Consider the following 26,229-nt stretch of genomic DNA (forward strand, 5'->3'; position numbering starts at 1 on the left):
AAAACTTACTGAGCACAGATGTGTAACCATGGCCCTACCAGGATGTGTGTTTACCTTACTTTAGTTGTACTGCAGAAACTGAGAGTACACTTAGCTTTTCTCATCTCTTGCAGTAAATTCAAAGAAGCTTGTTCTTTAGTAAGTAAAATAAGCTACTTCAGGTTGTAAAAACATACACATGGATAGTTGTCTTAGAGTAGTAGATCTGTAGCTAGCTTGCCTTAGAACAGACACAACATAGGCACGGTAGCTGTCCTTCCCTCTGACTGTGCGGCTGCAGCCTCTGCTTGCTAAGATTGCTTCTACTGCTAGAGCAGTTCTGGTCAAGCCTCTGTAGTGCAGATGGTCACTGAAGTAGTGTGTCAGTTATGGTAATATACATAGTTCCCTGATAGGAATGCTCCTATATTAAAGGAGCATTTATTATTATAGATACCGGTTTAAAAAGTTGGTCTAAGAAAATAAGTCATGGCATCATATTAAAGAGTAGCTCAAAACCACTGGAAAACCACATGGAGAATAGTTTTCATCAAAACAGATGTTGAAATATGAACACAAAATTCCCACTAAATAATAACAAATTTAAAAAATAGAAACTGACTATGCAAACATGGATGAAAATAGAAGAATATTTTTTACAGAGAACTCTGTGTTTTATTTCTGTCTGTAAAGAGCTGTCAGTTTTTCTTCAGACCCTTAATACGTTAACAAAAATGCTGAATGCCAAGTTACAATCTATTAATAAATGTTTAATGCAATGAGTCAATGCCTTATGTTTATTTCCAAAATCAGAAGCAAATGTTAAATTCAACCCCCCAAATATTAGCCTTACTTACTATTTTCTTGCTCTATAGGAACCACTGGATTGCCATTTCTGGAGGCAGAAAAAGTGAAATATGTGAGCCATTAAGAGCTGCATGCTTTGTAAAAGCACATACGAAAACTATTTCTGAAAAAGTCAGTTGTCTAAATTACAGCTCTATGATTTGTTATTCTTAATGGTGTTTTCCTAAAGAGCATTTATATCAATATATGACATATTAGACAGCCTTTAACAACAACAAAACATTTTAATTAAATGGGTTTAGAAAAGAAAGAACACGTTACACCATCTGTCCCAGTACAAAACTGCTTTGTGGTATATTTTGAATCAGCTTCAGTTCCCCTCTGAAGTGGGAGTGATCACTTGTGATTTCCTTTCCCCTTTTTCTGTTTATTTCCTTAGACTGCAGATTCTTAAGATCAGTGTGTGTTGCCTACTAGCTGCTTATACAGCAATAAATATAATGTGGCTGGAGTTTCTTTACCTGCTAGCACAGTGCCGGTTAATAAAACACTGATAAATGTTTGAACTACTTTAAGATTGCTGTGACAGACACTATTGCTGAATCTAGTTATTTAACTTAGTAACCCCAAAGTATGTGAATGACTATTTGACTGTAAGGTCTCCAGAGGCTATTTCTGTATCCTGTGCCTCTGTCAGACTGCAAAATACACAGCATCTAAAGCGCAGTCAAGACCCATTGAGGGAAATTCTTTACTGCAGGTTATTCATCAGCCCTGGGATGTTTTTTTTTTTTTTTACATGCTGCAGACTAAACGCTGGATTTTTAATACCTTTCTAAAATGTTTGGCTGTTGGAAATAACTCAAAGTTTCCCATCAGAGGTAGTTAAAGGATTCACACTGGTGTTTGGATGATGAAGTCTGAAGAGTTACAATTCGTGTTGTGTGAGTTTACCTATGCTCACATCATTCTATGTTAGCTATAATTAGAAGGAGTTAAGATATCTTACTGATGTCGTGCATCAGGTTACACCTTCAGACCTCTGAGCTACAGCATTCTTCCTGTTGTTTGTCTTGGTTTTATTGTTTGACTTGTTGATATAAAATTTAGAAACCTCCTTTAACATTAGGACCGAGATTGAGTACGTTCAGATTTTGCATGTCGGCTCAGATTTACCTTGTTGCTTTGATTTGGACATTCTGGGTGGCAGCTTCACACACTCTCACTGCATCATCCAGGCTGATGCCCTCAGTCCACAGCCCACAGATGTACAGAATCTGATCTCGTGGCTGCAGACTGCCTTCCACACTGGCAGGGGAGCCAGGCACTATCTCTAGCACATAAATACCTTGTAACTTGCTTCCAGCTCCTCCTGTCAGCTTCAAGCCTAGAACAATGCAGACAAAACATCTTTTGTGACAGCATGTTTTCAATTTCACTGTCAGTGAGGTGAAGCCTGATGGAATAGATGTGGTATTGAAAAATAGGCTGAACAAAGCACCAACATTATAAACAGCAGTCTTGCCCCAGTGAGAGAGGGAGAATGAAATACAATTTGGTGCTAAACAAAAAGAAAAGCAGTGAAAAAAATTAAATGGTATTGTCCATCCGTACGCTTCAGCTATTCCATAGTGCTTTATTTCACCTGATGTTGAATATCCATTTGAATAAGACTGTGCGGCATAGCAGTAACTCCGTCATTACCAGTCTGTGTAACTGCCTTGCAATCTTTAGAGTGATGGAGGGTGTGATATCAATCCTCTTTTTCAAACAGGGAATGGAGACACAGGACAACTGAGGAGATACCTATGTGGTACAGAACAGTGTTGTGCAATGATATTCAAGCAATTTCCAAACAAGCTAGTTTCTGAACTGGGAACAGGATGCTGTATCTGAGCAAATATAGCTATACCATTTCCTGGGTCTACCCAGAAATAGATATTTATCATTACTGCATTACTACAAACAGCTTCTAGTGTTTCTCCGTGTATCAATAACGTAAAAATATGTGACTGCAGATCTGGTAGAAACTTCAGCTGATAAGGTGACAACACAAAGATAATTCTTCCAACAGCTTAGTTGGTCTAATAACAGATATTTATCTTCCCTTTAAGGCCCTGCCCAAAATAAAGTTCTCCATCCCACAGTCATGTTGATGGAGGAGAGCATAAAGGTGTCAAGGTCACTCAGGATCATATTGATCCAATACCACGGTTGCTTATGATTATCATACCACTGCTGTAATCCCTGTCTAAAATAGCATTCGTAGTATTTACTACACACCTAGCTGTCCGTTGGCACCTTTTGTGAGAGTAATTTCAGGAATGTCATCTGGCCTAACAGCAGGACACGGATCGCTGCCAGCACGGCCAACCACAAGGTGCAGATCGGGAGGAGAGTTGTGCAGTAAAGTCAGAGCTTCATTGCATGGTAAAGATGTGACATTGATTCCATTCACCTAAATGACAAACCATTACAGTGATGTCAAAGATCTCATTGACCATCATTATACTTCTCCCTCCACCCCAAATACTGTGTATGAACTTAAATTAGTGTTCACTCTCATATTGTTGCTTTGCTGTGTCACTTAATGCCTGTGAATATAACAGTTACAATTGCAGTAAGAATTTTTTTAACTTTTGTTTTTCTGAATGTACAGTTTTCATAAAAATAGCTTCTTTTTCTTGAAACTTGAGGTCTTGTAGCAAAAAGCAAGGAAGACAAGTCTAATGAAACAAATTGAAGATGAACCTTAAAACACATTTTGTTCAAACACTGCAAAGGACATAATTCCTGTATCCTTTGCATGCCACCACTACATTAATGCAGTTTATATCACTTAGGAAGCCATTTAGCGTCTCAGTTGTATTGCATAACTGCTAGATGATTGTTGTTTTTTGCCTGGTCATACAATCTATTCAGTCTGAAGTTTATCCTACTGAAGTCAGCAGAATTATATTTATTATATGATTCATTTGCACTTGCATGCATAAATACGTGATTAGCTAGACCCTACAAAATGAGAAATGCTGAAGTTAAATGACATTGATCTGCAAATACTTTCTCCTATGTTTAAATTCAAAGGATTACTTTACCATAACGATTCTGTCTCCCCTTCTCAGCCTTCCATCAGACAGGGCAGGCTCATGCAAGATTTCGTCAACATACAGACAGTTGTCCACTTTGTTAAGAACCACTGAGAATCCATAACCATTGTTCTCTGACCTTGTTAAAGTCACAAAGACCTCCATTTCCTATTAAAACAAACACGAGATATGTTTGATGTAGGCTTTTTAGTTGCTTCATTAACATCTTGCATTTGTTTTATATGCAAATCGGAATCAGATGCTCAGGTGATATAAATAAGCAGCATACATAAAGATTACTCTGATCTGTCACTGCAGTGTTCCAGAATTAATTTTACTTCTTTATATCTATCTAGTGGAGCTTCATGGTGACTGATTGATAAGGCCCAATAAGGCACAGAAGGCCATCCGGGACTGGATTCTGGGCATTTAAAATGTATAAAGAAAGGCATGGAGGCCTCTGAATTGACAAGCATTACAATAGTAGGGTTCAGAGGCGGCTGTTGTTATTGCTATTGTTTTCCCACTGAAGGAAATGGCTGGACCTAAATTTTGTCCTCACTGCTCTCAAATTAGTAGCAATTCAGAGCTCATTAGTGTCAGCAGGAATGCAAGATGTTCAGCTTTTGGCAGGACTGAGCCCTGTATTTTGAATAGTAATTAGTACAGGGATCATAGTTTCTTATCAGGACATTACAGTACTAGCATTGTAACAAAATGATTTTGCTCATGGGTTTAAAAGACACACAGAAAAAACCCCAAACAACGAAGTAGCTGATTCCAATTAATTTTAGGTGTTACAAGAGAACAGGAGGGGTCTTAGGCCTTTGTATACTGGGAATAATACTGCACAGTGATGGTAAGTTAAAGAAACAGTAATATGGCAAGGGGAAGGAAATCGCCTTTAAGGAAATGGTTAAGAGTTGGGTATACAGGGAGGTCTGCTTTATTTGAAGATTTTGGACATTGGTGGAAAGTGAGCAAAGCCATGTAGAAATAGCATAGGTAATGTGTTAAAAATAATGTTTTTAAGAATGGTAAATTATTAAAGCTGTCCTTTCCCTAGCCATGGTCTGCCTCTTAATACTCCAGTGCCTATCACGTACCCTAGTGCAATCCTCCTTTTTGTCCTTCTCTTCCTCCGGTTCCTCCAAGTCTTCCCATTCATTGTCACTGCCATGTGTCTCTCTAGCAGGCAGGGATGAGGAGAAAGGGCCACAAACACGTGGTTGTGGTGCCACCAAGGCTGCGGAGAGTGTCTCAGAGCTTCCTCCATGTGAAAGTGAGGTCACAGATGTTGAGCTGATGGCGAGATGCTCTTCATCAATAGGGGTTAGAGAGAGAATTTCAGGCATACAGATTCTGTTCGACAGGTCATCATCACCCTTATTATATACAGGGCTGGAAAATAAAAAAGATTGCAGTGCTGGGATTTTCCTCCATATACTTTATTACTTGGCCACTGAAAAGTCTACTGCTTATACTCTACCCTATTTTAATTTTAACTGGTGTATTTGTTGTAGTATTAAATTGCTGTCTGGGTCCTCCTAGTATTAATATAAAGAGAAAGTAATCAATCTTTTTACGAAGCTAGTTAAAAGATTAAATATCTTAAAGTCTGAAAAATCTTACACACTTTCTTTTCTAAAGCATTAGTTAGTACTTTTGTTGTTTCTTGAAAAGAATAGTTGGACAGTTCCTAGACCATTAATTCTTTCATCTGCCATAAACAATTTAATTAACTTATCTAGTAAGTGGTGTGCACATTGCAAAGCTATTACAATTTTCTTATGTGCATTTTTCCTTCTTGAAGAGTAACTGTCAGCCACATTCATGGCTGCTGCAGTTCTTTCTTGGTAATTGAAGCCCAGATCATGAACATGAAACATAAATGATTCCTGTCTCTTCCTAAAAATAGAAGTCCTGAGTTCTCTTTTGAAGTTTACGTTTATTCTTATGGTGCACATCTTGCATGAAATGACAGAATATCCTCAGTGTTAAGTTCTTGTTTCAAAAGTTGTCTATAGTCAGAAGGAAAATATAAAGCAGTAGTGAAAGATACTTTTTGGATGGATATAGCTAATAACCTCCAATGGTATTTATGAAACATTGGCTGAAGTAAGGAAGACCTGCAGGCTCATGCTGTATGCATTTAGTCAAGGAAGCAATCTAGCCTGTTAACTTATATCTCTATAGGGAGGAAATGAGGAGTTGGGCATCTCCAGTAGCACAGCAAAGCTGAGAATGAAGCTGGCAGTCTGTGTGCTTTAATAGCTGAAAAACAGGCGCTACAATACTGTGAAAGAAGATAGGGATAATTAAAATAAATATTTAAGGATAACAACAAATGCGGTCTGGTCCTTTCTTTAGGTTAAAGGAGATAAAAGATTAAGTTCAATGGACGTTGCTCAGTGAGAGTGTCACAGAAACTGTCGCCTGCCAGTGAACTGCTGATTGACCTTCACGGGTACAAAAGGTGTTTGGCAGAGCTACACAGGCTAAAGGCAATGAGCTAGCAGTGGCCTAGTCACAGCACAGCTTCTAGCCCCTCTCTGTGTCACCATGGGAAATACATGAGGCTTGGTCCTGCAGGTCCATATACAAGGTCCACTGAATGCTAGACTTAGCCTTTGGTGTCTGGGGGACCCCTCCACATGGACTGCCTAGAGGAAAACTATGGGGTGAAGTTTTTCAAAGTAATTTTTTCAAAGGTTATTTTTGTTGGCAATGAGAAGAGTCATAGGAATTTCCGATATGTAATCCTGAACTTCTTAGAATTTGTATCAGAAGACTTCTACATTAGCATGAAATGTTTTAAGCAATGAAATGTTTTAATCTAAAGAAAAGAAAGGGGAATCCTTTCATTAATGCCTTTTATGTTATTGTATGTATGTATATATATATGTATACGTACATATAAATAGTTAGCTGGAAGGATCATTTAAACTGAGATTACATGTAAAATACTATTTCAGATGCATATCTTCTTAAACTGCTCTAGCTGTCTTTTGAAAATGCACAAGCTGAAACTAAACGATACTGAGAATATACCAAACAAAACCATTTATTTCAGAACTTTCTTCTTGGGAAGAATCCATGATTTTTCTTGCAATCGATATTTTCCCCCAAGAAACTTAGTTTTGATGAAACCATATCTCTTGGCAAGCGTGTTTGCTACGGACACATTTCAGCTGGTTTTAATCTTGGAAGTAGAGAAGCATATATGCAAGCAGGAGCTTCACTCATAAGTGTGAATGAAGTTTCTTCTCTTGTGAGAGAAGAGCTAAAAGTATGAATTGCAGTTATGGTCCCACCAGACATGCAGTCACCTAGAATTGTGGCTCCCCAGTGACTGGAATCTGTGATTACCTGGTTCTGTGCTTGATGAATGTGAAAAGTAATGAAAAGATTTGAAAATGGAAATGAGTTTCTAGAGAAAATTAACAAATCTGTAAGTTAAAGGTCTCTGTTAGACATTTAACTTATCTTTCCACCAATCTTTTCTGTTCTGCTAATTTATGTTATTTTGCACTGGGAAAGATGTTTAAAATGGAATGGATAATCTTCTGTGTGCCATGTGCCAGTGTCGGGTATATCCAAAAGAGTGTAAAAGGAGGCTTGAGTCTGTCTGGACTGTATTTTATTGTATAACTTGTCAGGGCTTCTATTGGCTCCCGAAGACTGGAAAATAATGTTTTGCTCCTTGATCACAGTTTGTCTTCTGAGTGTTTTTTTGATTGTTTGTTTGTTTAGTTTTCTCTGGAAAAATTTGAAATTAAAAGATTACACAGTAAGAAATGTTTGGTGCCTACTTAAGTCAGCTCTGAGAAAATTGAAGTTGAAAGATCATACAATAAATAAGAAAGTCTTTGGTTCCTATTTAAGTCAATAAGAGTCTTTTTACTCATTTCAAAATGCAGCCAGCTTTAGCTGAACAGCATAAATGATTACAGTAGTGCAGCACTCAACTGTCTTGCAATGAGGATTTATGGAGAATTCCAGTAAATTGAGAGTAATCAGGCAGCAGATTAGGATTGTCAGAATAAGATGGTAAAACAAAATTTTCAGTAATCAGCAGTGACTAGAAGTAGAGAGCCCCCCATACTTAATGCTAAGCAATTCACTTTGGAAATCTTAGGAGCCAAAGGAAAGGCTGCAGAGGAGATTTCAGTATTCCTTACCTTTCAGCACATCCAAGTTCACATGGTGAGTAGCAGTTCTGCTTCACTTCTTCCTCCAGGGAGTGGAACACTTCAGAACTGGCAGCTTCTTGATGATATTTCCAAAGGTCCTTATAAGAACTTTCCCTAGGAGGCATAAGTCTCTGTATGGGCTTATCTTGAGATTCTGCTTCTTGCTCTTCGTAAGTTGAGCTGTCTTCTTCTGGAGGCTCACTGAAATCTGCTGCCACTGGAGAATCCAAACAATCTTCGAGGTCTGGAGAGGTGCTACCTCCATCACTGGTAGACCGGTCCAAACTATTTCCTACCTCTGGACTGCCTGGCATCTCTGCCACAAACTCCTTAACTGGAGATGGTGCTGGAGTCTATCAAAATAACAAAAAGGTTATTATAACTCTTTTTTTCTCCCATCTTCTTTCCTTTAAGAACCAAAGAAGAATTTAAAGAGGAATTATTGATAAGCATCTTAATGTGGAAATACCAGATGATGACTGGAAGGGGGTAAAAAAAGGAGGGAGGTACTTATTCACTAAATAACTGTTTTGTCTTTATGCCTGTCTTCTACATTGTTGAGGAATTCCAGTCAGAGAGCTACTACACAAGTTCCTTTTCCCAATGAATCATTTGCTAGCAGAGACCTCACTTTATTTCTTTTCATATCATGCCTGAACTTTAGTCTGCATTCTCTTCAGTATGTAGAAGTGGCTTCCAGATTTGACTTGTATGCAAGGGACTAAAGTAATTGGTCAGACCAACTAAATAGCATCTTGTAGGAGAGTAAGAGGAGCAGGTTTTTTTTCTGGAGACAGTTCTGACAGTCATTTCTGTCTGCCCATGGACATCACTTACAAATCCTTCTGGCATTACAGTAACCACGACGCCAATCTGCATGGAGCAAGAATAATGCAAATGCATGCTCATGATAGGAGTACTTGTGCATCTGTCCATGAGTTGTATTTAAAAGGCATGAATACTAGCCTTACCCTCTACTGCAGCCTCAACTGTGTTTTTTTTTTTTCTTTTTTTTTTTTTTCTGCTGATTCTGCTAACCATTAATAAGAAACTGAATAACTGGTTGGAAACGTGATTTCACTTAGTTAAGTTTGTTAAGAGGAAAAGCTCTTTAATTTCCTCCCACTTTGGGGAGTAATATAATTAAAACCCACAGATTATAACAGCTGCAGTTGGGAATATCTGCAGTTTCTGGCTGAACATCTAGTAGAACATTTTTAGAAGCAACACTAGCTAGAAGATCTCCTTGGGTATGTGATATTTCACTTCATTGACAGTACTGCAACTCAAAAGTTGTTGCACTGGGATAAACATGTTTCAGATCTGTCAGATTTCTATTTTGGTTGCAGATAAACTGTAGAGGGTATGTTGCATAGGGGAAGGGAAAGGAATGGAAAAGAGTGCCTTGGAGAAAAGGGAAGGTTGCTTTATTCGAGGCTAGATAGAAAATGTAGTAGTGTTTTTCCAGGTTTACAGAAGCAAGTTCACAGACAGAGTCTTTGTCTTACCAGCACACTCTGCTCTATTTCTGGAAGAACACCTTTTGGTGGTCTGCAGAGAAGTAGTGTGACTTCTGGTGGAGCTCCTCTCAACAAGTGCAGGACATCCTAAGCAGGAAGAAAGAATATTAGATTTCTTATGAAATACGTTTTTTTCCCAGTCTATAGTACATGTGTTTTTACCAACTGGGATGGGGGATAATTTTTATTGTGACTGCCAAATTCCTAGTATTTGTGCCTCTCAGAAGTGTCTGGAGGCCAGTTATTTTTCTACTCTATGATTATCATGTGTAAGTGGGCCATATTATTTATGTGAATATGTATCTAAATTCAAGTCTCTTCTGTTTACAAATTGTTGTTTCACCAACAGACACATAGGTTTAAATTAACCTTTCCCTGTTCTTGAGAAAATCAGGATTTTCAGGCAAATGCATTCAAACTGCGTGTGACAGGGACACGTGACAGATCTGTCAATTTTATCAGTATAGCTCCATAGACTGCCACACTAACTAACCAATGGAAGATTTTCCCAAAGCCCTTCCTCAGAATAACATCTGTCCGGTGGCATCCGGCTTTCAACTATAATGGGATTTGAAATACTTCATCGGGGGAGAATGGGGGAGGGGGGTGGGGGCGGGTGGGGGAGAGGGAGTCCTGCTCCTCTGCAGAAACTGAGTAAAAAAGTAAAAAGACTGTACACCAGCGAGCAAGATGGTACTGGCAAAGGACAGACTTCTCCAAGCCAAAAGAAAAATGTGAAGTACAATTACAACCTCCCTGAGGATTTACCACACCTTGTCTTCTGCCTTAGCCATTTAATAATACAAATGACATCAGTAGGAAAATTGTGTGATATTCTCATAATTTCTGTTCATAACCAATCATGCCTATTCAATGTATATTTATATAGAGCACTCGCTATCAGGAATTTTCATAAGGTGAAAAGATTACAAGGGAAACATAAATTTGCATGTAGTCCTTGATTACTTTTTAATTTCATAACACTATATAATTGCTCATTCCAGGCCCCCCAAAAAATAAAAAATAAAATTAAAACAACAACAACAAACTTGCCTTAGACTTACCTCACCTGATGGAGATTAGAATCTGGGGCATGGTATTTAGCATGTTATGAAACACAAATGACCATGGGGAAAAATGTTTCAATTATGCACGGAAGCAACAAAGATTCCAACTAATTAACAACTGTTGTTCATCTAACAATACATTTTGGGTGTCAGGAGTGGAAAGTTAAAAATTAAATAGCACAAGAAATTATTTGTAACAATTCTGTTATGAAGGGAATTCTCCATAAGAATTCTAGAGAAGACTCCTGCATAGAAATCAAAGTCATTATATGCAAGTACTGACCCCCTCCGGTGATAATTAAGTTTAAATGCAGTTTCATCCCATTGTCTTTATTAGCATGTTACCCGCCAGGAGGCCCAGTGGATAACATGCTAGTACTGCCTGGTACCTGATACAAGAGTCCTTGAGTAGGTGTCCCGTTCACAGCTAAAATGATGTCTCCAACTTCAATTTCTCCATTCTCTTCAGCTGGCTGCCCTGGAAACAGTCTTTTGATCCTGACAATGGCTCCTCCAAGGTGTTCACAACCATCTCCTTCCATTTGCAGAACACTAAAGCCAAGGCCTCCAGAATTCTTTGTCAAATTGACTTCAAATATATTGTCTGTTCAAAGGAAGGATTGGACAAAGAGTAGGCTTAGTGGCATATGTACCCCTTAAGGAACTGGTATCTATTATGTTCTCTACAGACCTTTTCCCTGTGTTCTGCAGAGACAGATCTACTGATACTAATGACAGAAGATGATTTTAGTGTTCCTTTAATTTGCATGAGCCCTGGAATTCAGATGGGCAGACTGGTAAAAACTGGTCATGTTCTACCATGTGTTCACAGGCTTTATGCCATGTGGTACAAGCCTACAAAGGAAGAAGCCATTTGTACCAAGACCAAAAGTTTCAAATACTATCCTTTTCTGACATTCTTCTGTAAATGTTGGGTAGGTCTTACTATTCTGTAGCTGTCTGATGTTAGTTCAGGTGCTGCACAAACCAGCATAAGCTAGAATCAGAGCTACTGTCCTTTCGAGACAAGATCAAGAGACCAGCCATATCCCAAATACCATATTGCAATTGAACCCCATTCTCCTTGGGACAGTGTAGAGAAACAACTGTCCCATGGGAGAGTACGGTGAAGACTTGGTGATTATGGGACAGCTTCACAGCAAGAGGGGGAATGTATTTGTCGGATAAATTTGATGCAAATGATCTCTGAATCTTCTGCTTTCAAGAAAAGAAGTGATGGCAGTCTCCAGTCCTGGCTGTGGGGCAGCAGCTCACCCTAGCTTCGTCACTGACACAGCTTCAGCAGGAGTGCCAACAGAGCTGCCTTTGAGTAGCAGGCTAGTGACATCGGGACAGCTGCTTACTGCCCAAGAGTGCTGTGAGTACAGACGGGGATGCCCCCTGCCAGCCCCATCTCATGAAGGCTGAGAGATACAGTACCTATGCCTAGGATAAATTCAACTATATGTAGCAACTGTAGCTCTAAGCATATCAGATTTTTTTTTTTTCAGACACATTTTTGATAGTGTTTGTAATGCTACACATTTTTTTGCTTGGTGTGCAGTTTTTCTCCCAACCCACAGAAATTTCATAGAATTATTTTTGTTCGTTCCTTTCTTGCACATCATAAGTCGCCAGAGAAAGTCACCCTGAGTTCCTTTGTTCTCTCTCACCATCTGTCAAAAAGCGGTAGTCCTTGGTAGCGTCTGTGAAGGATGTTGCTACAGAAACAACTGCACATTGGTCTTCCTTTCTGTCATTAGCACTCAGGCATGGCTCTGCCGGTGGGTGGTGTCCCCTTTCTAGAACCAGCTTGGCAACCTGAAAAAATGATGAACAGTTCCCATTTACACAGTACACAGTGAACCCACAGTCTCAGGGCAGGGAAAGAAAAAGTTTCTTTTGGCCCTGCTTTGCTGCTGTGTTTCATAGTAAGTACAGTTTACAGAATCACAGAATCGCTGAATGGTTTGGGTTGAAAGGGACCTTAAAGCCCACCTAATTCCAAACCCCCTGTCGTGGGCAGGGACACCTCCCACTAGACCAGGTTGTATGACTGGTCATCTCATTTTGCTCTGCTGTTACACAAACCTGGCCAGATTTCTTAAGGTTTTCCACAGCCTGTTTGTGCGTGAGGCCACAGAGGCTGATTCCATCTACTTCCAGCAGACGATCGCCTGAGGAAATAAAATATAAAATAAGGGGGGGAGGGATGTCAGATTGCTTTGATGATACAAATTGGACATAAAACTTGAGGCTACCCATGTTGCATTATTTCTTCATCCTTACATGTTTCAAATCACGTTACTTTGCTTGAAAGCAATACTGTTTGTTTCATAGTATTCTATAACTAATGCTTAAAACACACCAGTCCCAGGGTATTCTCGAAACTAATGCAGTGATAGCATCTGTTTATCACAGCAACACAGAAAGTAGGTGTCTAAGAGTCAGTGCCCTGGTGTGCAGCTACAGAGGGAAGCTGTGCAGTGTTGGTATGAGAATCCTGTTTTTTCAGTGGAATATCGACATATAAACTACAGTGGAAGGCTGAGGAATGAGGGACTGCATATGGTTTATAGCTGTATGACCTTCAATCCCAAACATGTTTCATTATCATGTAGCAAGTATTCCACACAAATGTCAAATTCTTCAGCCCAGACTTTTATTGCCAGACTTGTTACCTATCTTTATTTGTCCATCCTTATCTGCCGGTCCCCTGGGAATGATTGACTTCACATATATCCCACCAAGAGGCACACTAGTGTTAATTCCACCCTGCAAAACATACATGCACAGATTGAGTCTTAACATGTTCTTCACTTGATAAAAATCAAAGCAACTTATGTATGCATTGCAAAGAAACTGCTTCAGAAATTTCACTTTAAAATATATAGGAAAAGAGAAAGAGTATGTTACTCCAATGTTCCCTTTAGTTGTAATGTACTTCTCTAGGCAGTAATTGTGCCTTATTTTCTCAGGAAAGTGCAATGTGTTTCTATATGGCTATATAAAAACATTTATTAAATGTTCAGATTTTTTTTTCCTGTGCTAATGTAAAGATCTGGTTGCATCTTTCAGTCAGTCTCTAGCCCAGCTTCCAAACTTTGCAATATATATTCAGCAGCTATTGGCCTTTCAGACAATATATAAAGCTTGGACCTGACATTGTGCAGCCAGAGGAATTCCATATTAAGCTAAGAATCATATTGTGTCCAGCTACATCCTTTGGCCAATTTCAGATGACGAAGCAGCTCTCCATTTCTACTGCAAACAATGAAATGGCTGTTGCTTCCCGCTCCATTTCAGCGAGGATTATCAACACACCCCAGCCTGGAGGAGTAAATTCAATCTTGATAGCCAGAACAAGGAATAAGTTTTTCAAATGTGGCACATAAAGTTTTCCCTGTTGCCTTCTCTACTCCTCTGAATATATGGAGAACTGTATTTTTGTACATTTGGAAATAAAATTGGCCAGGGTCCTTTCTCTGACCTTTAGAGTAGGAAGCATGGCTTGTCTTGAGTCCATGCAACTCAATTTTCATCCCTGCAGCATGGGATGACTGGTTTTGGCCAGTCCTATCCCCTGCACAGGCCAAAGCCCTATTGGGAATGTGTCAACAATTAAGCAGTGGGCACTGCTTGAGCCTGTACCATGGTCCTGTGTGACCTGCTTGCATAGACACAGACTTCAAGTTCCAGGAGCCCCAGAGGAAAACCAGTCATGATCTGGGGAATGCTTGGCATCGCTGCATTTTCTAGAAGCTTTGGCTGTATCCCTCCCTGACAGAACTCCGCTTTCAGAGGTAGGTCTCATTCGCAAATTGAACAAGGATGAAGAGGACTTGTACCACCACGTGCTTTATGCTGGGACATGTCTTTCACAGATTCTGTGGGCAAGAACAGGGGAATGAGCCGAGCCAGTACCATATCCTTTCTCTGTCACTCAGTTGGATACTTAGGTTTGAAATGTGCCATGCTACCAGTTTTTCTTTATCGACCTATCTTCTACCTTTGCTGCACATGAATACACTTCCCTACATGTTTCTTGGTTAAGTGACAGTTTGAAGGACACACTGAAAGATTAACAGTAACACTTGCAGTCACACTGATTCCGAAAGTCCCATCTTCTTTAACAAGCTCCACAGTATAGATTTCATTGGAGATGGTTTCAGCTGGATGTGGTAAGTGTGAAGAATCAGCTTCCTGTCTCAAAAAAATAAACACTAATGAGATTACTGCATCTCAGGAAAATAATTAAATAAATAAATAAATAAAATAAAAAGAGAGAATGGGTTTCCAGAAGATATAAAGTTTTTGATCGTGCTGTCACAGTAAGCCTGGAGTGGTAGCATTTATATCCCCGAGTGTAGATAGGGAGGCTGCTTAACAGAAGAAAATTAGACACAAAATGTTACTCCTCTGTGGGTGGTTGAAAACTTTAAGAGATTGCAAGAAAATAATCAAAATTTTGTAGTTCACTGGAAAAAGGAGGACAACTTTTAATAACATTTTGTAGAACAGTTTCTCCATTTTTTCACTCATTCTAGACGTGTATCATTTTGACATTTCCAATGTAATTTAACAAGCAACATCTTTCAAGGTTTTCTTCCTTCTTTCCTTATTCTTTGATTTATCAGTTACTTTCCATTCTTATTATAGCTGGCATGCTGTTAAGACACATGCTGGGCATCATGCTACTGTACAACATCACAATCTCAGTTACCTCCACATCCAGGCTATCAGATGAAAGAACTGGAATCCTGGGGCCCAATTTTGGTGCTAAACTCCAGGAAAGAGCCTTCTCAAGTTCGTCTATATTTGGGTCCTTTTCTTTGGGGAGAGCTGTATGACAATCTTGAATCTTTTTTCTCCCACTGTCTACACAAGAGATCTCAGATCCACTAGTGCTGTTTCCCCTTGATAGACTCTTTTCTTCATTTAATCCTTCTTCGTATATGTCTGCAAAACCATACCAAAATCAAACACTGATGAATGCAAACAGTAAGTAAACTTGAAAGCTGATATTATTGTATATCACCACAGGAGGACAAAACAGCTTACTAAGTCAACTGGTTGTGCAATCAGGTCTGTAAAATGAGTTAGCCATTGCAAAATGGAGCACTGCTACTATAAGTATGGAGAAAAATATTTGCTTCATCACTGCAGAGAACTATGACAATGATTCTGATTCAAGGTTGGGATGTAGAACTAATTCTGTCATAGAAAGAAATGCTGAAATTCCCTTGATATTTAGCAGTGAAGAATAAAACCCATAATGGATTGGATTTTTTCATACTGACTATAGAACAGAGATCTCATGACAGCCACTAGAATGATTTTCACTGCTAAGCTATGGTTATTATAACTGGCACTAAGTGGCAAGAAGGTGCTGCAACATCCCAGAACCTAATAAATACCAGTGTCCTGAGTTAATTGCTAGCGCTCCATAGCCAGCAAAGATGTTTGCCTTTATACCTTTGGGTTGAGAGATGATGAGCTCCACTTCATCAGGAGAATTCTGTATAATTTTAACTGCAGTATTGAACGAAACACCTTCGAGACTAATATTATTCACAGAGATGAGTCGTCCCCCTTAAAAAAATAAGGATAAAAACAAGACAATGCACATCAGGATAGAGAAATAAGTTAAGTAGTTAACTTTAATCCATGAGAGTATTTTGATTCTAATTAAAAACTAAGGACAGTGACCTGGTTTGATATTTCCAGCTCTGTCTGCAGGTCCCCCAGGGATAATTGAAGCGATAAAGATACCGAGGTCTAATTTTCCTACATTTTCTCCTCCAATAATTACAAAACCTGCAAAAATGAGATAGCATGAGAATGCAGACACTGGCAGTATTAGAAAAGATGAACCTTAGGAACACGAAAGGCTCTTACTCCAATGGCATAAGTTTTTTGCAAATTCTGGAGAATGGTGCATCAAGATCCTGATTTGAGAGAGCTTTAAACTCATACTATAATTTAAGCATGCTGGTGACTAAATTGGCTGTTATTTTAATACCATTTCTCAATAAGAGTATTTTTCTGGCTTGGGACTTTAAAAGATTCCAACTGCTTTCTTATAAAAGTCACTATGTGAACATTAGTATTTAACACCCACAGGAGGAATATGGTATAAAAACTCATTAGATAACTCAGAACATTGTTTTACATCGTGTGGTCTAGGACCCCTGTGAAGGGCAATGTAAACTTCTAATGGATATATAAGAGGCATGTAAGAAAATTAAATCTATTGTCAATTAATTTAATTTCATTATCCTGGCTTAGAATATTCTGCAACAGGCTGACTTCTCACTGGTAGAACAGTTGGGTTGGGAATCAAACATGCCACACAAACCTGCACCATTTAGAAATCTGATAATAAATAGCATTAATGGTCAGCTATGGGACCTGATGGTCCTCTGAACTCATCCACTAGAAGAGGATACACTGTGATAGTGTATTATGTAACAAAAATGTTACCAAAATAAGAATCCAAAAGTCAGGAAACATTCATGTTAGGCTTGTGTATGCATTTTGCACCCACACAGGCAATATGTGAAGGGTTTGCAGAATATCATCTCTTCCTGTTCCTTTCATTCTACTTTTAACATTTGGTCCCCTTGATCTCTGACACTAGTTAATCCTCTGAAAAAACTGTGGCCTTAATTTATGCACTTAGTCCTTTTAAGCCTCTGAAATGTTAACACCTTTGCAAAGACTGGCAGTCTTATTCTATAAGGAGAATAAGTGAGGTGAAGAAGTTTACAGTCTTGCTCAGCTTGAATCAGCAAGCATCAGTGTTTGCACCAGGACCTGACAGTCCTGGTAACAAATATAACACTCATGTTCCTTACTTACCAAACCCATTCTTAGGGTCACGTTTTAGGCTGACACAAATGATTTCTCTTTCTAGACCGCTTAGTAAAACTTCTTTTTGGATGGCTGGTGATCCAGGTGCTGCAGAAACAAAACAGCTAGAATAAATGCAGATGAGTGCAAGGAGATGGGCGACTCAAGTAGCATGCAAAAATGGGGCTTCAAAAATTAAATATATTTCTGTCCTTGTTTTCATTATTATCTGAATCAATATAAGTCAGGAAGGAAGCTCAAACAAGTGTTTCAAAATTTGCATTCTTTAGAACAGAATACGTGTAGAACAGGGAAGCACAGTAACTGTGTGAGCTCTTCCTATAATGCTCCTTTCTGGATGAGTACGCATGTATCTGCAGCATTTTGATTAAGATAACTAAAAAATCAGGCATGTAGCACCCATTGAACATGTGGGAGATTTGAACATGAAAAGTATTATGAATTCCTTTGGAAACTCTAGCCTTAGGCCCTGTGGGCTCAACAGAGCCCTTTTGGCTCTGTAGGTGCAATTCAGTCAGCACGAAGTGTGATGATGGCTTCTGTAGCGTTAACAGTACTTAACATTGTGGAATTGCTTAAAATACAGTTCTAACTTATAAATGGACTAGCTGAAAAATCATAACTTTGTGTTCCATATGTCTGCTCCGTTTGTGCATGTGATACAGACAGCTGGCTTCTGTAAGAAAATTAGGTGCCTTGTGATTCTTTTCTCAGTTAGTTTTGTCATGCAAACACAAGAACAGAGGAAGGACCTGGAGCCTATTTTGTCTTGTGCACTATTTATTGTTTAGTACATCTCAGTTGCAAACCAAATGATGACCTCCAAGCATAGGCACATTGCCCCATGTGAAAGTCCTGGGTGTATTGAACTATTTCAGTAAAAAAGAAATTAATTTTATTTTATTTGGCACCACTGACAGAATAATTTGATAATCAAGTCCCTTAACACTCATCCTGATGGAAAGGAGGAGTGAAAGGGAAGAAAACAGCTTGCCATGCTAAGTCCTGGGTTAATTTGCAGGGCAAGAAGTGCCAAAGGTTATTCTTTAATCTATAAATAGAACATGTTTTGGTCTCCTACTATTGAAACCATACGTTATGTAAGAGTACTGTCTCTCTTTATGATTATCATACTCACCACTGATTGTGTTCTGAGTTGAGTGGATAGAGAAATAGTCATAACTCCTTTGCTTTCCATTCAAATTGATGTGCATTTCTGACTGGGATAGCCCTGATGTGGATCTGCATGGCAGAAAATGAATACTGCATTACAGTAACAAATCAACGGTGGTATTTAGCACTCTTCACTGTCATTAGTCTGTCAGAGCCAAGTTGGGAATACACATCTTTATAGCCTTTCAACCAGTATTCTGATTGCTGGGCCACATTTCACTGTAGGGGAGAAGTAGTTTACCCTTGCCAGCATTTGCTTCCAAATAACAGCTGCCATTAGACCACTCACATCAGAAATGATTTTCCCCTGTGTTTTTTTCTGAGCTGAGTGCAGGCAGCAGGGAAACACAGCATAGCCTCAGCATGATTCATTAGCTCTGCTGTTCATTCAGACAAAACTGTGTCTGAAAGTTTTCCTGGTAGTTCCCATTCTTCTTGGCTCTGTTCTAATTCTTAGTATTCCAAAAGGCGCTAGAATTCATCAAAAGCCTTGAAATGGTGTGCAGCTATAGTAACTGCCTACACTGGTGTACCAATGTAAGTGAAAAGGGAGATGCTCTTATGCTCTTCTCTGTGATTTGCACCTTTAGTCATGGAGGAATTTTTTAGATGAGACCTGCTCAAAAACAAATTCCACTGTGCATTCAGTTCATCTACTGCAACTTCCAGAGAAGACACACGTATTAAAGATTTTACTTTCATTCTCCCTTATTTTTATCTTTCTCCATATCCCAGTAAGTGGTTAATTCCTGAGCCTGGTACAAATTTAAATGCCAATCTTTTTCAAGGTCTTATCTGTGAGGTTGTTAGCTTCCTGCCTGTGTTTACACTATTGCTGACACAAAAGAGCCCTGGTCCTGATGGGGACTTCTGGTGTGACCACAATAAATACTGCAAAATAAAAGCTTGCCTTACAGCTACCGTAGAGATTTGCAATGATGTTGTGTATGACTGAGTGTTCTTCCACAGGTTTAGAGGAAAAAGCAAACCTACCTGGCAAGATTGCTTTTGTCTCTAGTCCTGTTCCCGGTTTCCACGCTGAGGTTATCACAAGACTTGCTCATCATCCCAGCAGAAAGGTTTTCCAGGTTTGCCCCGTAAAGCACATTCTCTGAACGAGACAGTCTCTGAATCAGGGCAAGGTGTTCATGCTGAGCTGCATATGCAGAATTTGATTTGTCTATTTCCATAAATTTACCTTCCTCTGAATAAGAAGGCAGATGGGGGAGGAGAGAAAGGTAAGTCTGCTGACATTATCCCATCTTTTTAAGCTGTTTCTGTCTAACCTTTTGAACATGCCAGAAAAAAAGATTGACATCACAGATATATTTGTTCTGGTATCCTTGAGGATATCCAGGCCTAGGAGTGTGTGAAAAGAGTTTTCAATCAATTTCTTTCATAGGTAGTATACACTGTATGTAGATGTCATTTCTGTGAATCATACTGCAAATTCACTTTCCACAAAGACAGATAAAATGTACAGCCCTGTATAATTTAAACCTGAGTATCTCTATAAATTGCATGTTGTAAAAGTTCAGGGTATGGAGAAAGCTGTCTGTCAGAGGCTGAATCACCAGGCTGGTAGTTTTCCATCCTCCACAGGCCCACCATTGTGTCTCTGAAGAGAGGAGCACTACTAACACTGCTCTCCTGAGATCAGAAACGAGCCAAGAATCAATCCCTCTCTGCCCTGAGGGATTTACACAAGTGAAGTTGAGTGGGAGATGATCTTTGTGGTAATGCATGGTATCCAATTTTCCACCTCTGTGTCAAATCTGCTACTTAATGATGTCTGGGCTCTGCAATTTACGAATCTATTTTCAGGGAAATAAAAGGTTTTATTTCTCTGAAACAACATAATACCGGAGAAGGCACTGATGATTTACTTAGGTTCTCAATTGATGGGCAGGAGTACCCCTAGGAGGGGACTTGCAGAAGAGAGGGATAGCAGGCAATTGGAGGCATGTCTGAAAATAAAACAAGAACCCAGTGTGGTGTAGGCTAGCACAAATACAGGCTTTCATTCTGCTTGTACGTGCCAGCTGACCTCCCATGCCTTTTCCTAACAAATATTACCCTGAATGCAATTTTCTGCAATGCTGCTCTGCAGCATTAAACCCAGGCTCCCTCATCCCTCAGTGACTTTGATCAGGGGCTTTTGTGGAGGCGTCAGGGCCTCCCTGTCAGGGCCTCCCTGTCAGGGCCTCGCTGCCGTGGCGTTAGCAAGGCCTGAGCGTTGCCATGGTGACTCCAGAGCGGGGATGATGGCTAGCAGGGCTCCACCAGACTGCGGCGTATGCATCTGAGCAGGGCAGGAGGAAGAGCTTCCCTCACGCAGAAGCAGCCTTATAATCTCCTGCAGGCTCCCTGCAGTGGCAGAAGCGGCATTTTGAGCTGCTGTCTGTCACTGCCTCCACGGAGCCTGCTTTTCTGGGACAGCAGCACACACAACCTCAGAACCAGAGTCACACGGCTCGTGTAACTCTGGATGGTTTCAGGGATGTGAGGAGCTTGTAACTGGGACCTCGGTTATAAATTCCTTAGCTCTCAATCATTTTGTTCTATTTGGAACTATATAGTAATTTTCATTAAGAAGTATTACTGCAAGCAAACAAACAAACAAGTCTTGTGGTTTCCTGAAGGGAAGTTTAGTCATGCTTTTCTTTAAACTGAGTTTAGCTATGTAGTTATTCTCAGCAGAGTACCCCTCTCCACTCACAAGTGCTCACTAAATGAGACTGACATACCTCTAGCTTCCAGTGAAGTAGAAGATATTATTTTCAGCTCTGCAAATGACAAACTGAAGCACAGCAAAGCTGCTGTGGAGGTTCTGATTCTCAGCTTAACTAAAGCGCCTTTCCCTTCCTTTGAGTTCTTTTCTCCTTTATAAAACTTAGCTTCGTCCTGTGGCTTGTACAATGAAATTGCATTTATTGCTCACCTGATGAAGTTTGACGAAGTTGCCTAGAGTTCATCTGTGCATTGAATTTGTGTTGGGCTGAGCAGAGGTCCAGTAGATATTTACATGTCTTTGCTGTATCAGTAATGAATGTGTGTTTCTTGCCACTGAAGCTACTTTCAATCATGAATTTTTTTCTCTAAAGGAAAAAAAAAGAGCACAGCTTGCTGCATATAACACATCAGTCATTATACTGAGCCACTGAAAGTTCATTTTTATAATCTTGTTGGTTTGTCTAGATGTATTTATGCCTTGCTGCATCCCTTGTGGTTGCAGTAAATGCCCACTGTAAATTCAACAGTTGTGAGTGAGGTGTTCATCATTCGGATCATAACTGCCCTGTGCTGAATGTCAAAAGCCTTTGGACATTGACTGCATCGGGAGCAGGTTGATAGGCTTGGCAAAATTTGGCCCTACAGATGTTAAAGTCTTTAAAACATTTGAATGTGAAAATCAAAAAATCTTCAAGAATCGCAAAGGCCATTTTGGGAGAGCAAACAGGCTGGGAGATGTGTGATGAAGATTGACACCTACAGTGTATAGTGATACATTGATACGCCTTTGGTGGCAGAACGCGATTTAGAAAGGGGTCATAATCTTGTCACCAATACTGGTTTAACAGACATAAATATACTAAGATACTAATTTTTAAATATACTAATACACTAATAAAATATAGTAATATACTTTTTAAATATACTAATATACTACTTTTAGGTCAGAGGTTGGACTAGGTGATCTTGGAGGTCTCTTCCAACCTAGACGATTCTGTGATTCTGTAAGAAATGAGGATGCAAAAGTGAGGTGTGGAAAGAGGAAGGCATGATCCTGTGACCTGATGTAGAAAGGAAAATCAAAGAAAAGAGAGAGAGAAATAAAGATGATAGAGGAATGAATAAGGAATATGCTATAAAGAGGTTTGACATCATTCCTGTAGTAGTCAACACCAGCTTATTCAGTTTTGTAGTAATTGACTTCAGTCTTGGCAAAAAGAAAAAAAGCCAGAACAAAACCTCACTAAGAGTTGGCTATCCTGAGATCCACATCCAGATCCTGCTTTGATTTCAACTGGATTCAAAAAGGGCATGTCTGTACAGAATGAGTCTAATCCTGCCTCTGAATGCAAGAAATTTATCAGAGTGACAGGCAGAAGGGGAGTAAAATAGTAGAGTGGAGAAGAGGCTTACTCAGTTGAAACTCACATGAGCTGAAATTCTTTCTGTTTCACGCCACTGAAATCTTAAACTGGCAATTCGTGTGTGATTTTTGACCTCATATACAATGATGCCTTTGGCACAGATTCCCAGGATGATATCCCCTCCTGCTCCTTTCTTCTCTTGGGACACACGATAGAATAGCACTCCATATTCAGGAAGCTGCTGAGTCACCTTAAAAAAAAAAAAAAGCACTTATGCATTTTTCAAAAAGAGTCATGGGGAAAAAAGATAGGTAGGTGGGAGGGAAAATGGTTTAGAGTGCCTTTACAGAATATTCTTTCACTTAATTAAGAAATCCTTGGAAACCCTTACCAAATTTTCATACCTACTGCATCACAGAGTCATCACCTGATTTCGGTATGTCATAGCAGATACATTTTCCATGCTAAAATTGAAATAACACTTTACCACAAACCTCATTTGAAAAGGTAAGAAGATTATTTAGCTTCCTGTACAATAATCTAAACATTACAGTGGTGTTGAGGTGCTCAGTATTACAGCTACTTAGCTCTTGTGTGGACTCCTGAATAGAAATCCATGCAAGATGAATGCTGTTCAACTGCTGTTAAACATAGATTCTTTCCGTTCTCTTTACTATGCCTTTGTTTCCCTGAGCAAACCCAGAAACCACGAAGTACAGCAGATATGCTGATCTTAGTAAAACCACTCATACTTTGGTGCCAGGGCTGCTCTGGCATTGTTACAGGTTTGTGCAGTTTCCTTTCTGCAACAGTGATGAACAACTTGAAATCTTAACTGCAGCGATACCACAGCTCCGAGCCGTCAGCAAAGTCACTCAAATACATATGTTCATTCCTTCATTGCTGTCATATTTTGGAACCAGACGTTATAACCTTCCATCGCCAAGAATCTTAAGTTACAGGGTTTGCTAAGTTGTACCTTAAGGTAACTCATACAGATATGGTGGTGACTTCTGAGGGAATTTTACTGCCCCACAATTTCCTTCAATGACAGACTTTATAACAGACCTTCAGCATGGCTTCTTTCTTGCATGGTGCTCCTGGCTGGGAGAAAAGTTAAGTAGGATTATACTTCGAGGGACTGAGGAGCCAGCTTCTGGTCAGTGTGCAGAGGACACTTTGAGGAACCACACCCAGCACTTCTAGATGTTGTTGCTTGTCTTTCTACCTCCTACACTTGGCCACATAATGTTAAAATGGGACTGAGACCCTTTACAGAACTACAGCATATGAGGATGACTTTCTGGCCTCTTTTGTAATGTGTAGATCAATGTGAGTTTATTGTCATACACTTTTTTCTGGGAAGCTCATGTAGAATTTCCAAGTATCTTTTCAACCATGAATAGAATTTTTCAGTAGCCAAAATAAAACACTTTAAAAAGATCTATTTTTCAGAAAGAATCCAGAGCACAAATGTTCAGGGCTTGAAAATTGGGGCGTCCATAATCACTAGCTGAATCTTTGTTTTAATTTTTAATCCCTTTTATATTTGGAATTTGCTTGTTCTTGCCATGGGGGCTATCTTTCTCAATGTGTATGATGTGTTGGCTCCTTCTACAGACTTATTCATTGAAACAGATACTAACAAAGCTGCTTTTCTTCACTGGATTTGCCACGCATGATGGGACTGTCATTAAGGCTAAGCTTCAATCTATTTCTTCAATTCCACTGACAGTATTAGATGATAAACTAACATAATTGAACAGCAACTGAACTAAAATGATGCTATAAATAAAAGCATAAGGCACTGCAGCAAAATGGCTGTTATTTATTCATTATCTAATTCCTGATATTTTTCATTTGATGGAAAGCAGAGAAGTTTGAAGAGAAGGGGACATTAAGAAAAAAATTAAATCCCACATCATCCTAACACCCTAGAGAAATAGTCATGTGAGAAAATACTTCATCTAACTCCTTCCTCACTTCCAGGGCTCATAGATACTTTTAAACAGCCATTCACTGCTTTAGAAAATGTCTGAACATCTGCTGTAGTCAAGGAAGTGCTTATTCCCATGCTTTACAGTCATCTGTAATACAGTCAATAGCTGTATTTATAATCACGTAAAACCCAGACAACATGGTCATAACATGCTGGAAACCTGCATCAACCCTTAGGATGTTGAAAATATTCTGAAATGTACATTAACCCTTTATAAACTGTCAATGAAAGAAGCCTTTATTTATGGTGACAGTATCTACGTCAGAATGAAAATGTGAGTTTTGTTTTGAATATTCAGATTTGTTCACCACATCTCAAATCCTCAGTATCAGACAAGAAGGAAATGATTGACAATGGTAAATAGAAAAGGATTTGCTACCATAAACTAAACAGATAAATACTGTTTGGTGTGTGGCAAGTTACCTTCAAAAATTCTAGTTCAGCTTCGTCCTCAAATAGGGAGCGATTCATACGGTGTAGTTTAGCAAGCTCTCGCTGTACATAGGCCAGGGTCATTTTCTCTATTCGGCTTGCTGGAATGTAGTCTTCAACACGAAAATAGCTCTTTCCATGTACCTTTGGGGGGAAAAAATGAAAAGACAAAGAGAGAGGAGCCTTTTGTTCTGTCTTCACTTTTCTTATTTGGTGCATTTCCATTTTCAGTGACCCATACACTGAAGTCTTCCTGCTGCCATTTCCTATAAGGAGATAGGGAACAGCAGATAACATCCTGACAGCTGTGCCTCCTGCACCTGTGCTCAGCAAGGTGCTCAAAGCACACACTGCACCGTGCAGAGGTGAGCCTATGGGCATGCTGCAGTCGTGCACTTAGAGCTGACAGCCACAGCTGCATCAGCAAGAACCAATGCAAAGCTGGATCAGACCAGATGGATCAGACCACTCAGAGTTAATTAACAGAGCTACACCGATTTATATAACTGAAGATATGGCAGAGAACTTAAATGGATATTTTCTGTATGCTTTGAAACTACAAGAACTAGTTCAGATATTCGATCAGCAACTTTCCTGTCTTTGCAGCTTGTGGATCTGAGCCTACACACAAAATCTCTGTGAAATCTGGAGTGTTTATTTATTTTTCTCTTCCTTGCTTTCTAATCTCTTTAAGCCCCTCTGTACATCCAAGCTGTGCCCATGCTGGAAATTTTCTACAGATTTTCTGGAGTTTCTTGGCTATGTTGCTAATTACGAAGGACCAAGAGTCTTTCATCATTCTGCCATGTTTCCTGCCAAATTCATCTGGCTCACTACCATTGCTTAATCAGACAAATTTTGTAATTATTTAAACTAAATCTGAAATGTGATTACTGAAGGGCTTAGCTGAAATTACATGCTATTCACATTTCATCTTTTAAGTATGTGACAAGCAAAAGCTGTAAAAGCTGTTGACAGAAACCTCTGAGAAATATTGTACTAT

The 26,229-nt window shown here is 39.4% G+C and overlaps 2 protein-coding genes across 6 annotated transcripts in view; one reads left to right on the forward strand and one right to left on the reverse strand.

Annotated features, from left to right (window-relative positions):
• MAPK8 (mitogen-activated protein kinase 8) overlaps window positions 1-26,229 on the forward strand; it is a 255,148-nt gene that overhangs the window by 141,436 nt on the left and 87,483 nt on the right. The window lies entirely within an intron of this gene.
• The window catches only part of FRMPD2 (FERM and PDZ domain containing 2), a 77,600-nt gene that overhangs the window by 21,243 nt on the left and 30,128 nt on the right, over window positions 1-26,229 (reverse strand). For all 5 annotated transcript variants that reach the window (XR_013952561.1, XR_013952562.1, XM_080596965.1 and 2 more), the window contains 21 exons: window positions 25,218-25,370; window positions 22,860-23,045; window positions 21,640-21,796; window positions 19,692-19,902; window positions 18,664-18,767; window positions 17,514-17,612; window positions 16,362-16,469; window positions 16,128-16,244; window positions 15,376-15,611; window positions 14,751-14,855; window positions 13,334-13,427; window positions 12,744-12,829; window positions 12,326-12,473; window positions 11,042-11,256; window positions 9,574-9,672; window positions 8,054-8,418; window positions 4,979-5,273; window positions 3,882-4,040; window positions 3,070-3,244; window positions 1,963-2,173; window positions 837-874 (listed from right to left, as the gene is read on the reverse strand). Coding sequence is in view for 3 of the 5 variants with exons in the window: in XM_080596965.1 (XP_080453091.1) it covers window positions 837-874; window positions 1,963-2,173; window positions 3,070-3,244; window positions 3,882-4,040; window positions 4,979-5,273; window positions 8,054-8,418; window positions 9,574-9,672; window positions 11,042-11,256; window positions 12,326-12,473; window positions 12,744-12,829; window positions 13,334-13,427; window positions 14,751-14,855; window positions 15,376-15,611; window positions 16,128-16,244; window positions 16,362-16,469; window positions 17,514-17,612; window positions 18,664-18,767; window positions 19,692-19,902; window positions 21,640-21,796; window positions 22,860-23,045; window positions 25,218-25,370 (3,361 nt within the window). In the remaining 2 variants the exon portion in view is untranslated. The remainder of the gene's footprint in view (window positions 1-836; window positions 875-1,962; window positions 2,174-3,069; window positions 3,245-3,881; window positions 4,041-4,978; window positions 5,274-8,053; window positions 8,419-9,573; window positions 9,673-11,041; window positions 11,257-12,325; window positions 12,474-12,743; window positions 12,830-13,333; window positions 13,428-14,750; window positions 14,856-15,375; window positions 15,612-16,127; window positions 16,245-16,361; window positions 16,470-17,513; window positions 17,613-18,663; window positions 18,768-19,691; window positions 19,903-21,639; window positions 21,797-22,859; window positions 23,046-25,217; window positions 25,371-26,229) is intronic.

This window comes from Anser brachyrhynchus (genome assembly GCF_964034855.1).
Source record: "Anser brachyrhynchus genome assembly, chromosome: 6".
Lineage (NCBI taxonomy): Eukaryota > Metazoa > Chordata > Aves > Anseriformes > Anatidae > Anser > Anser brachyrhynchus.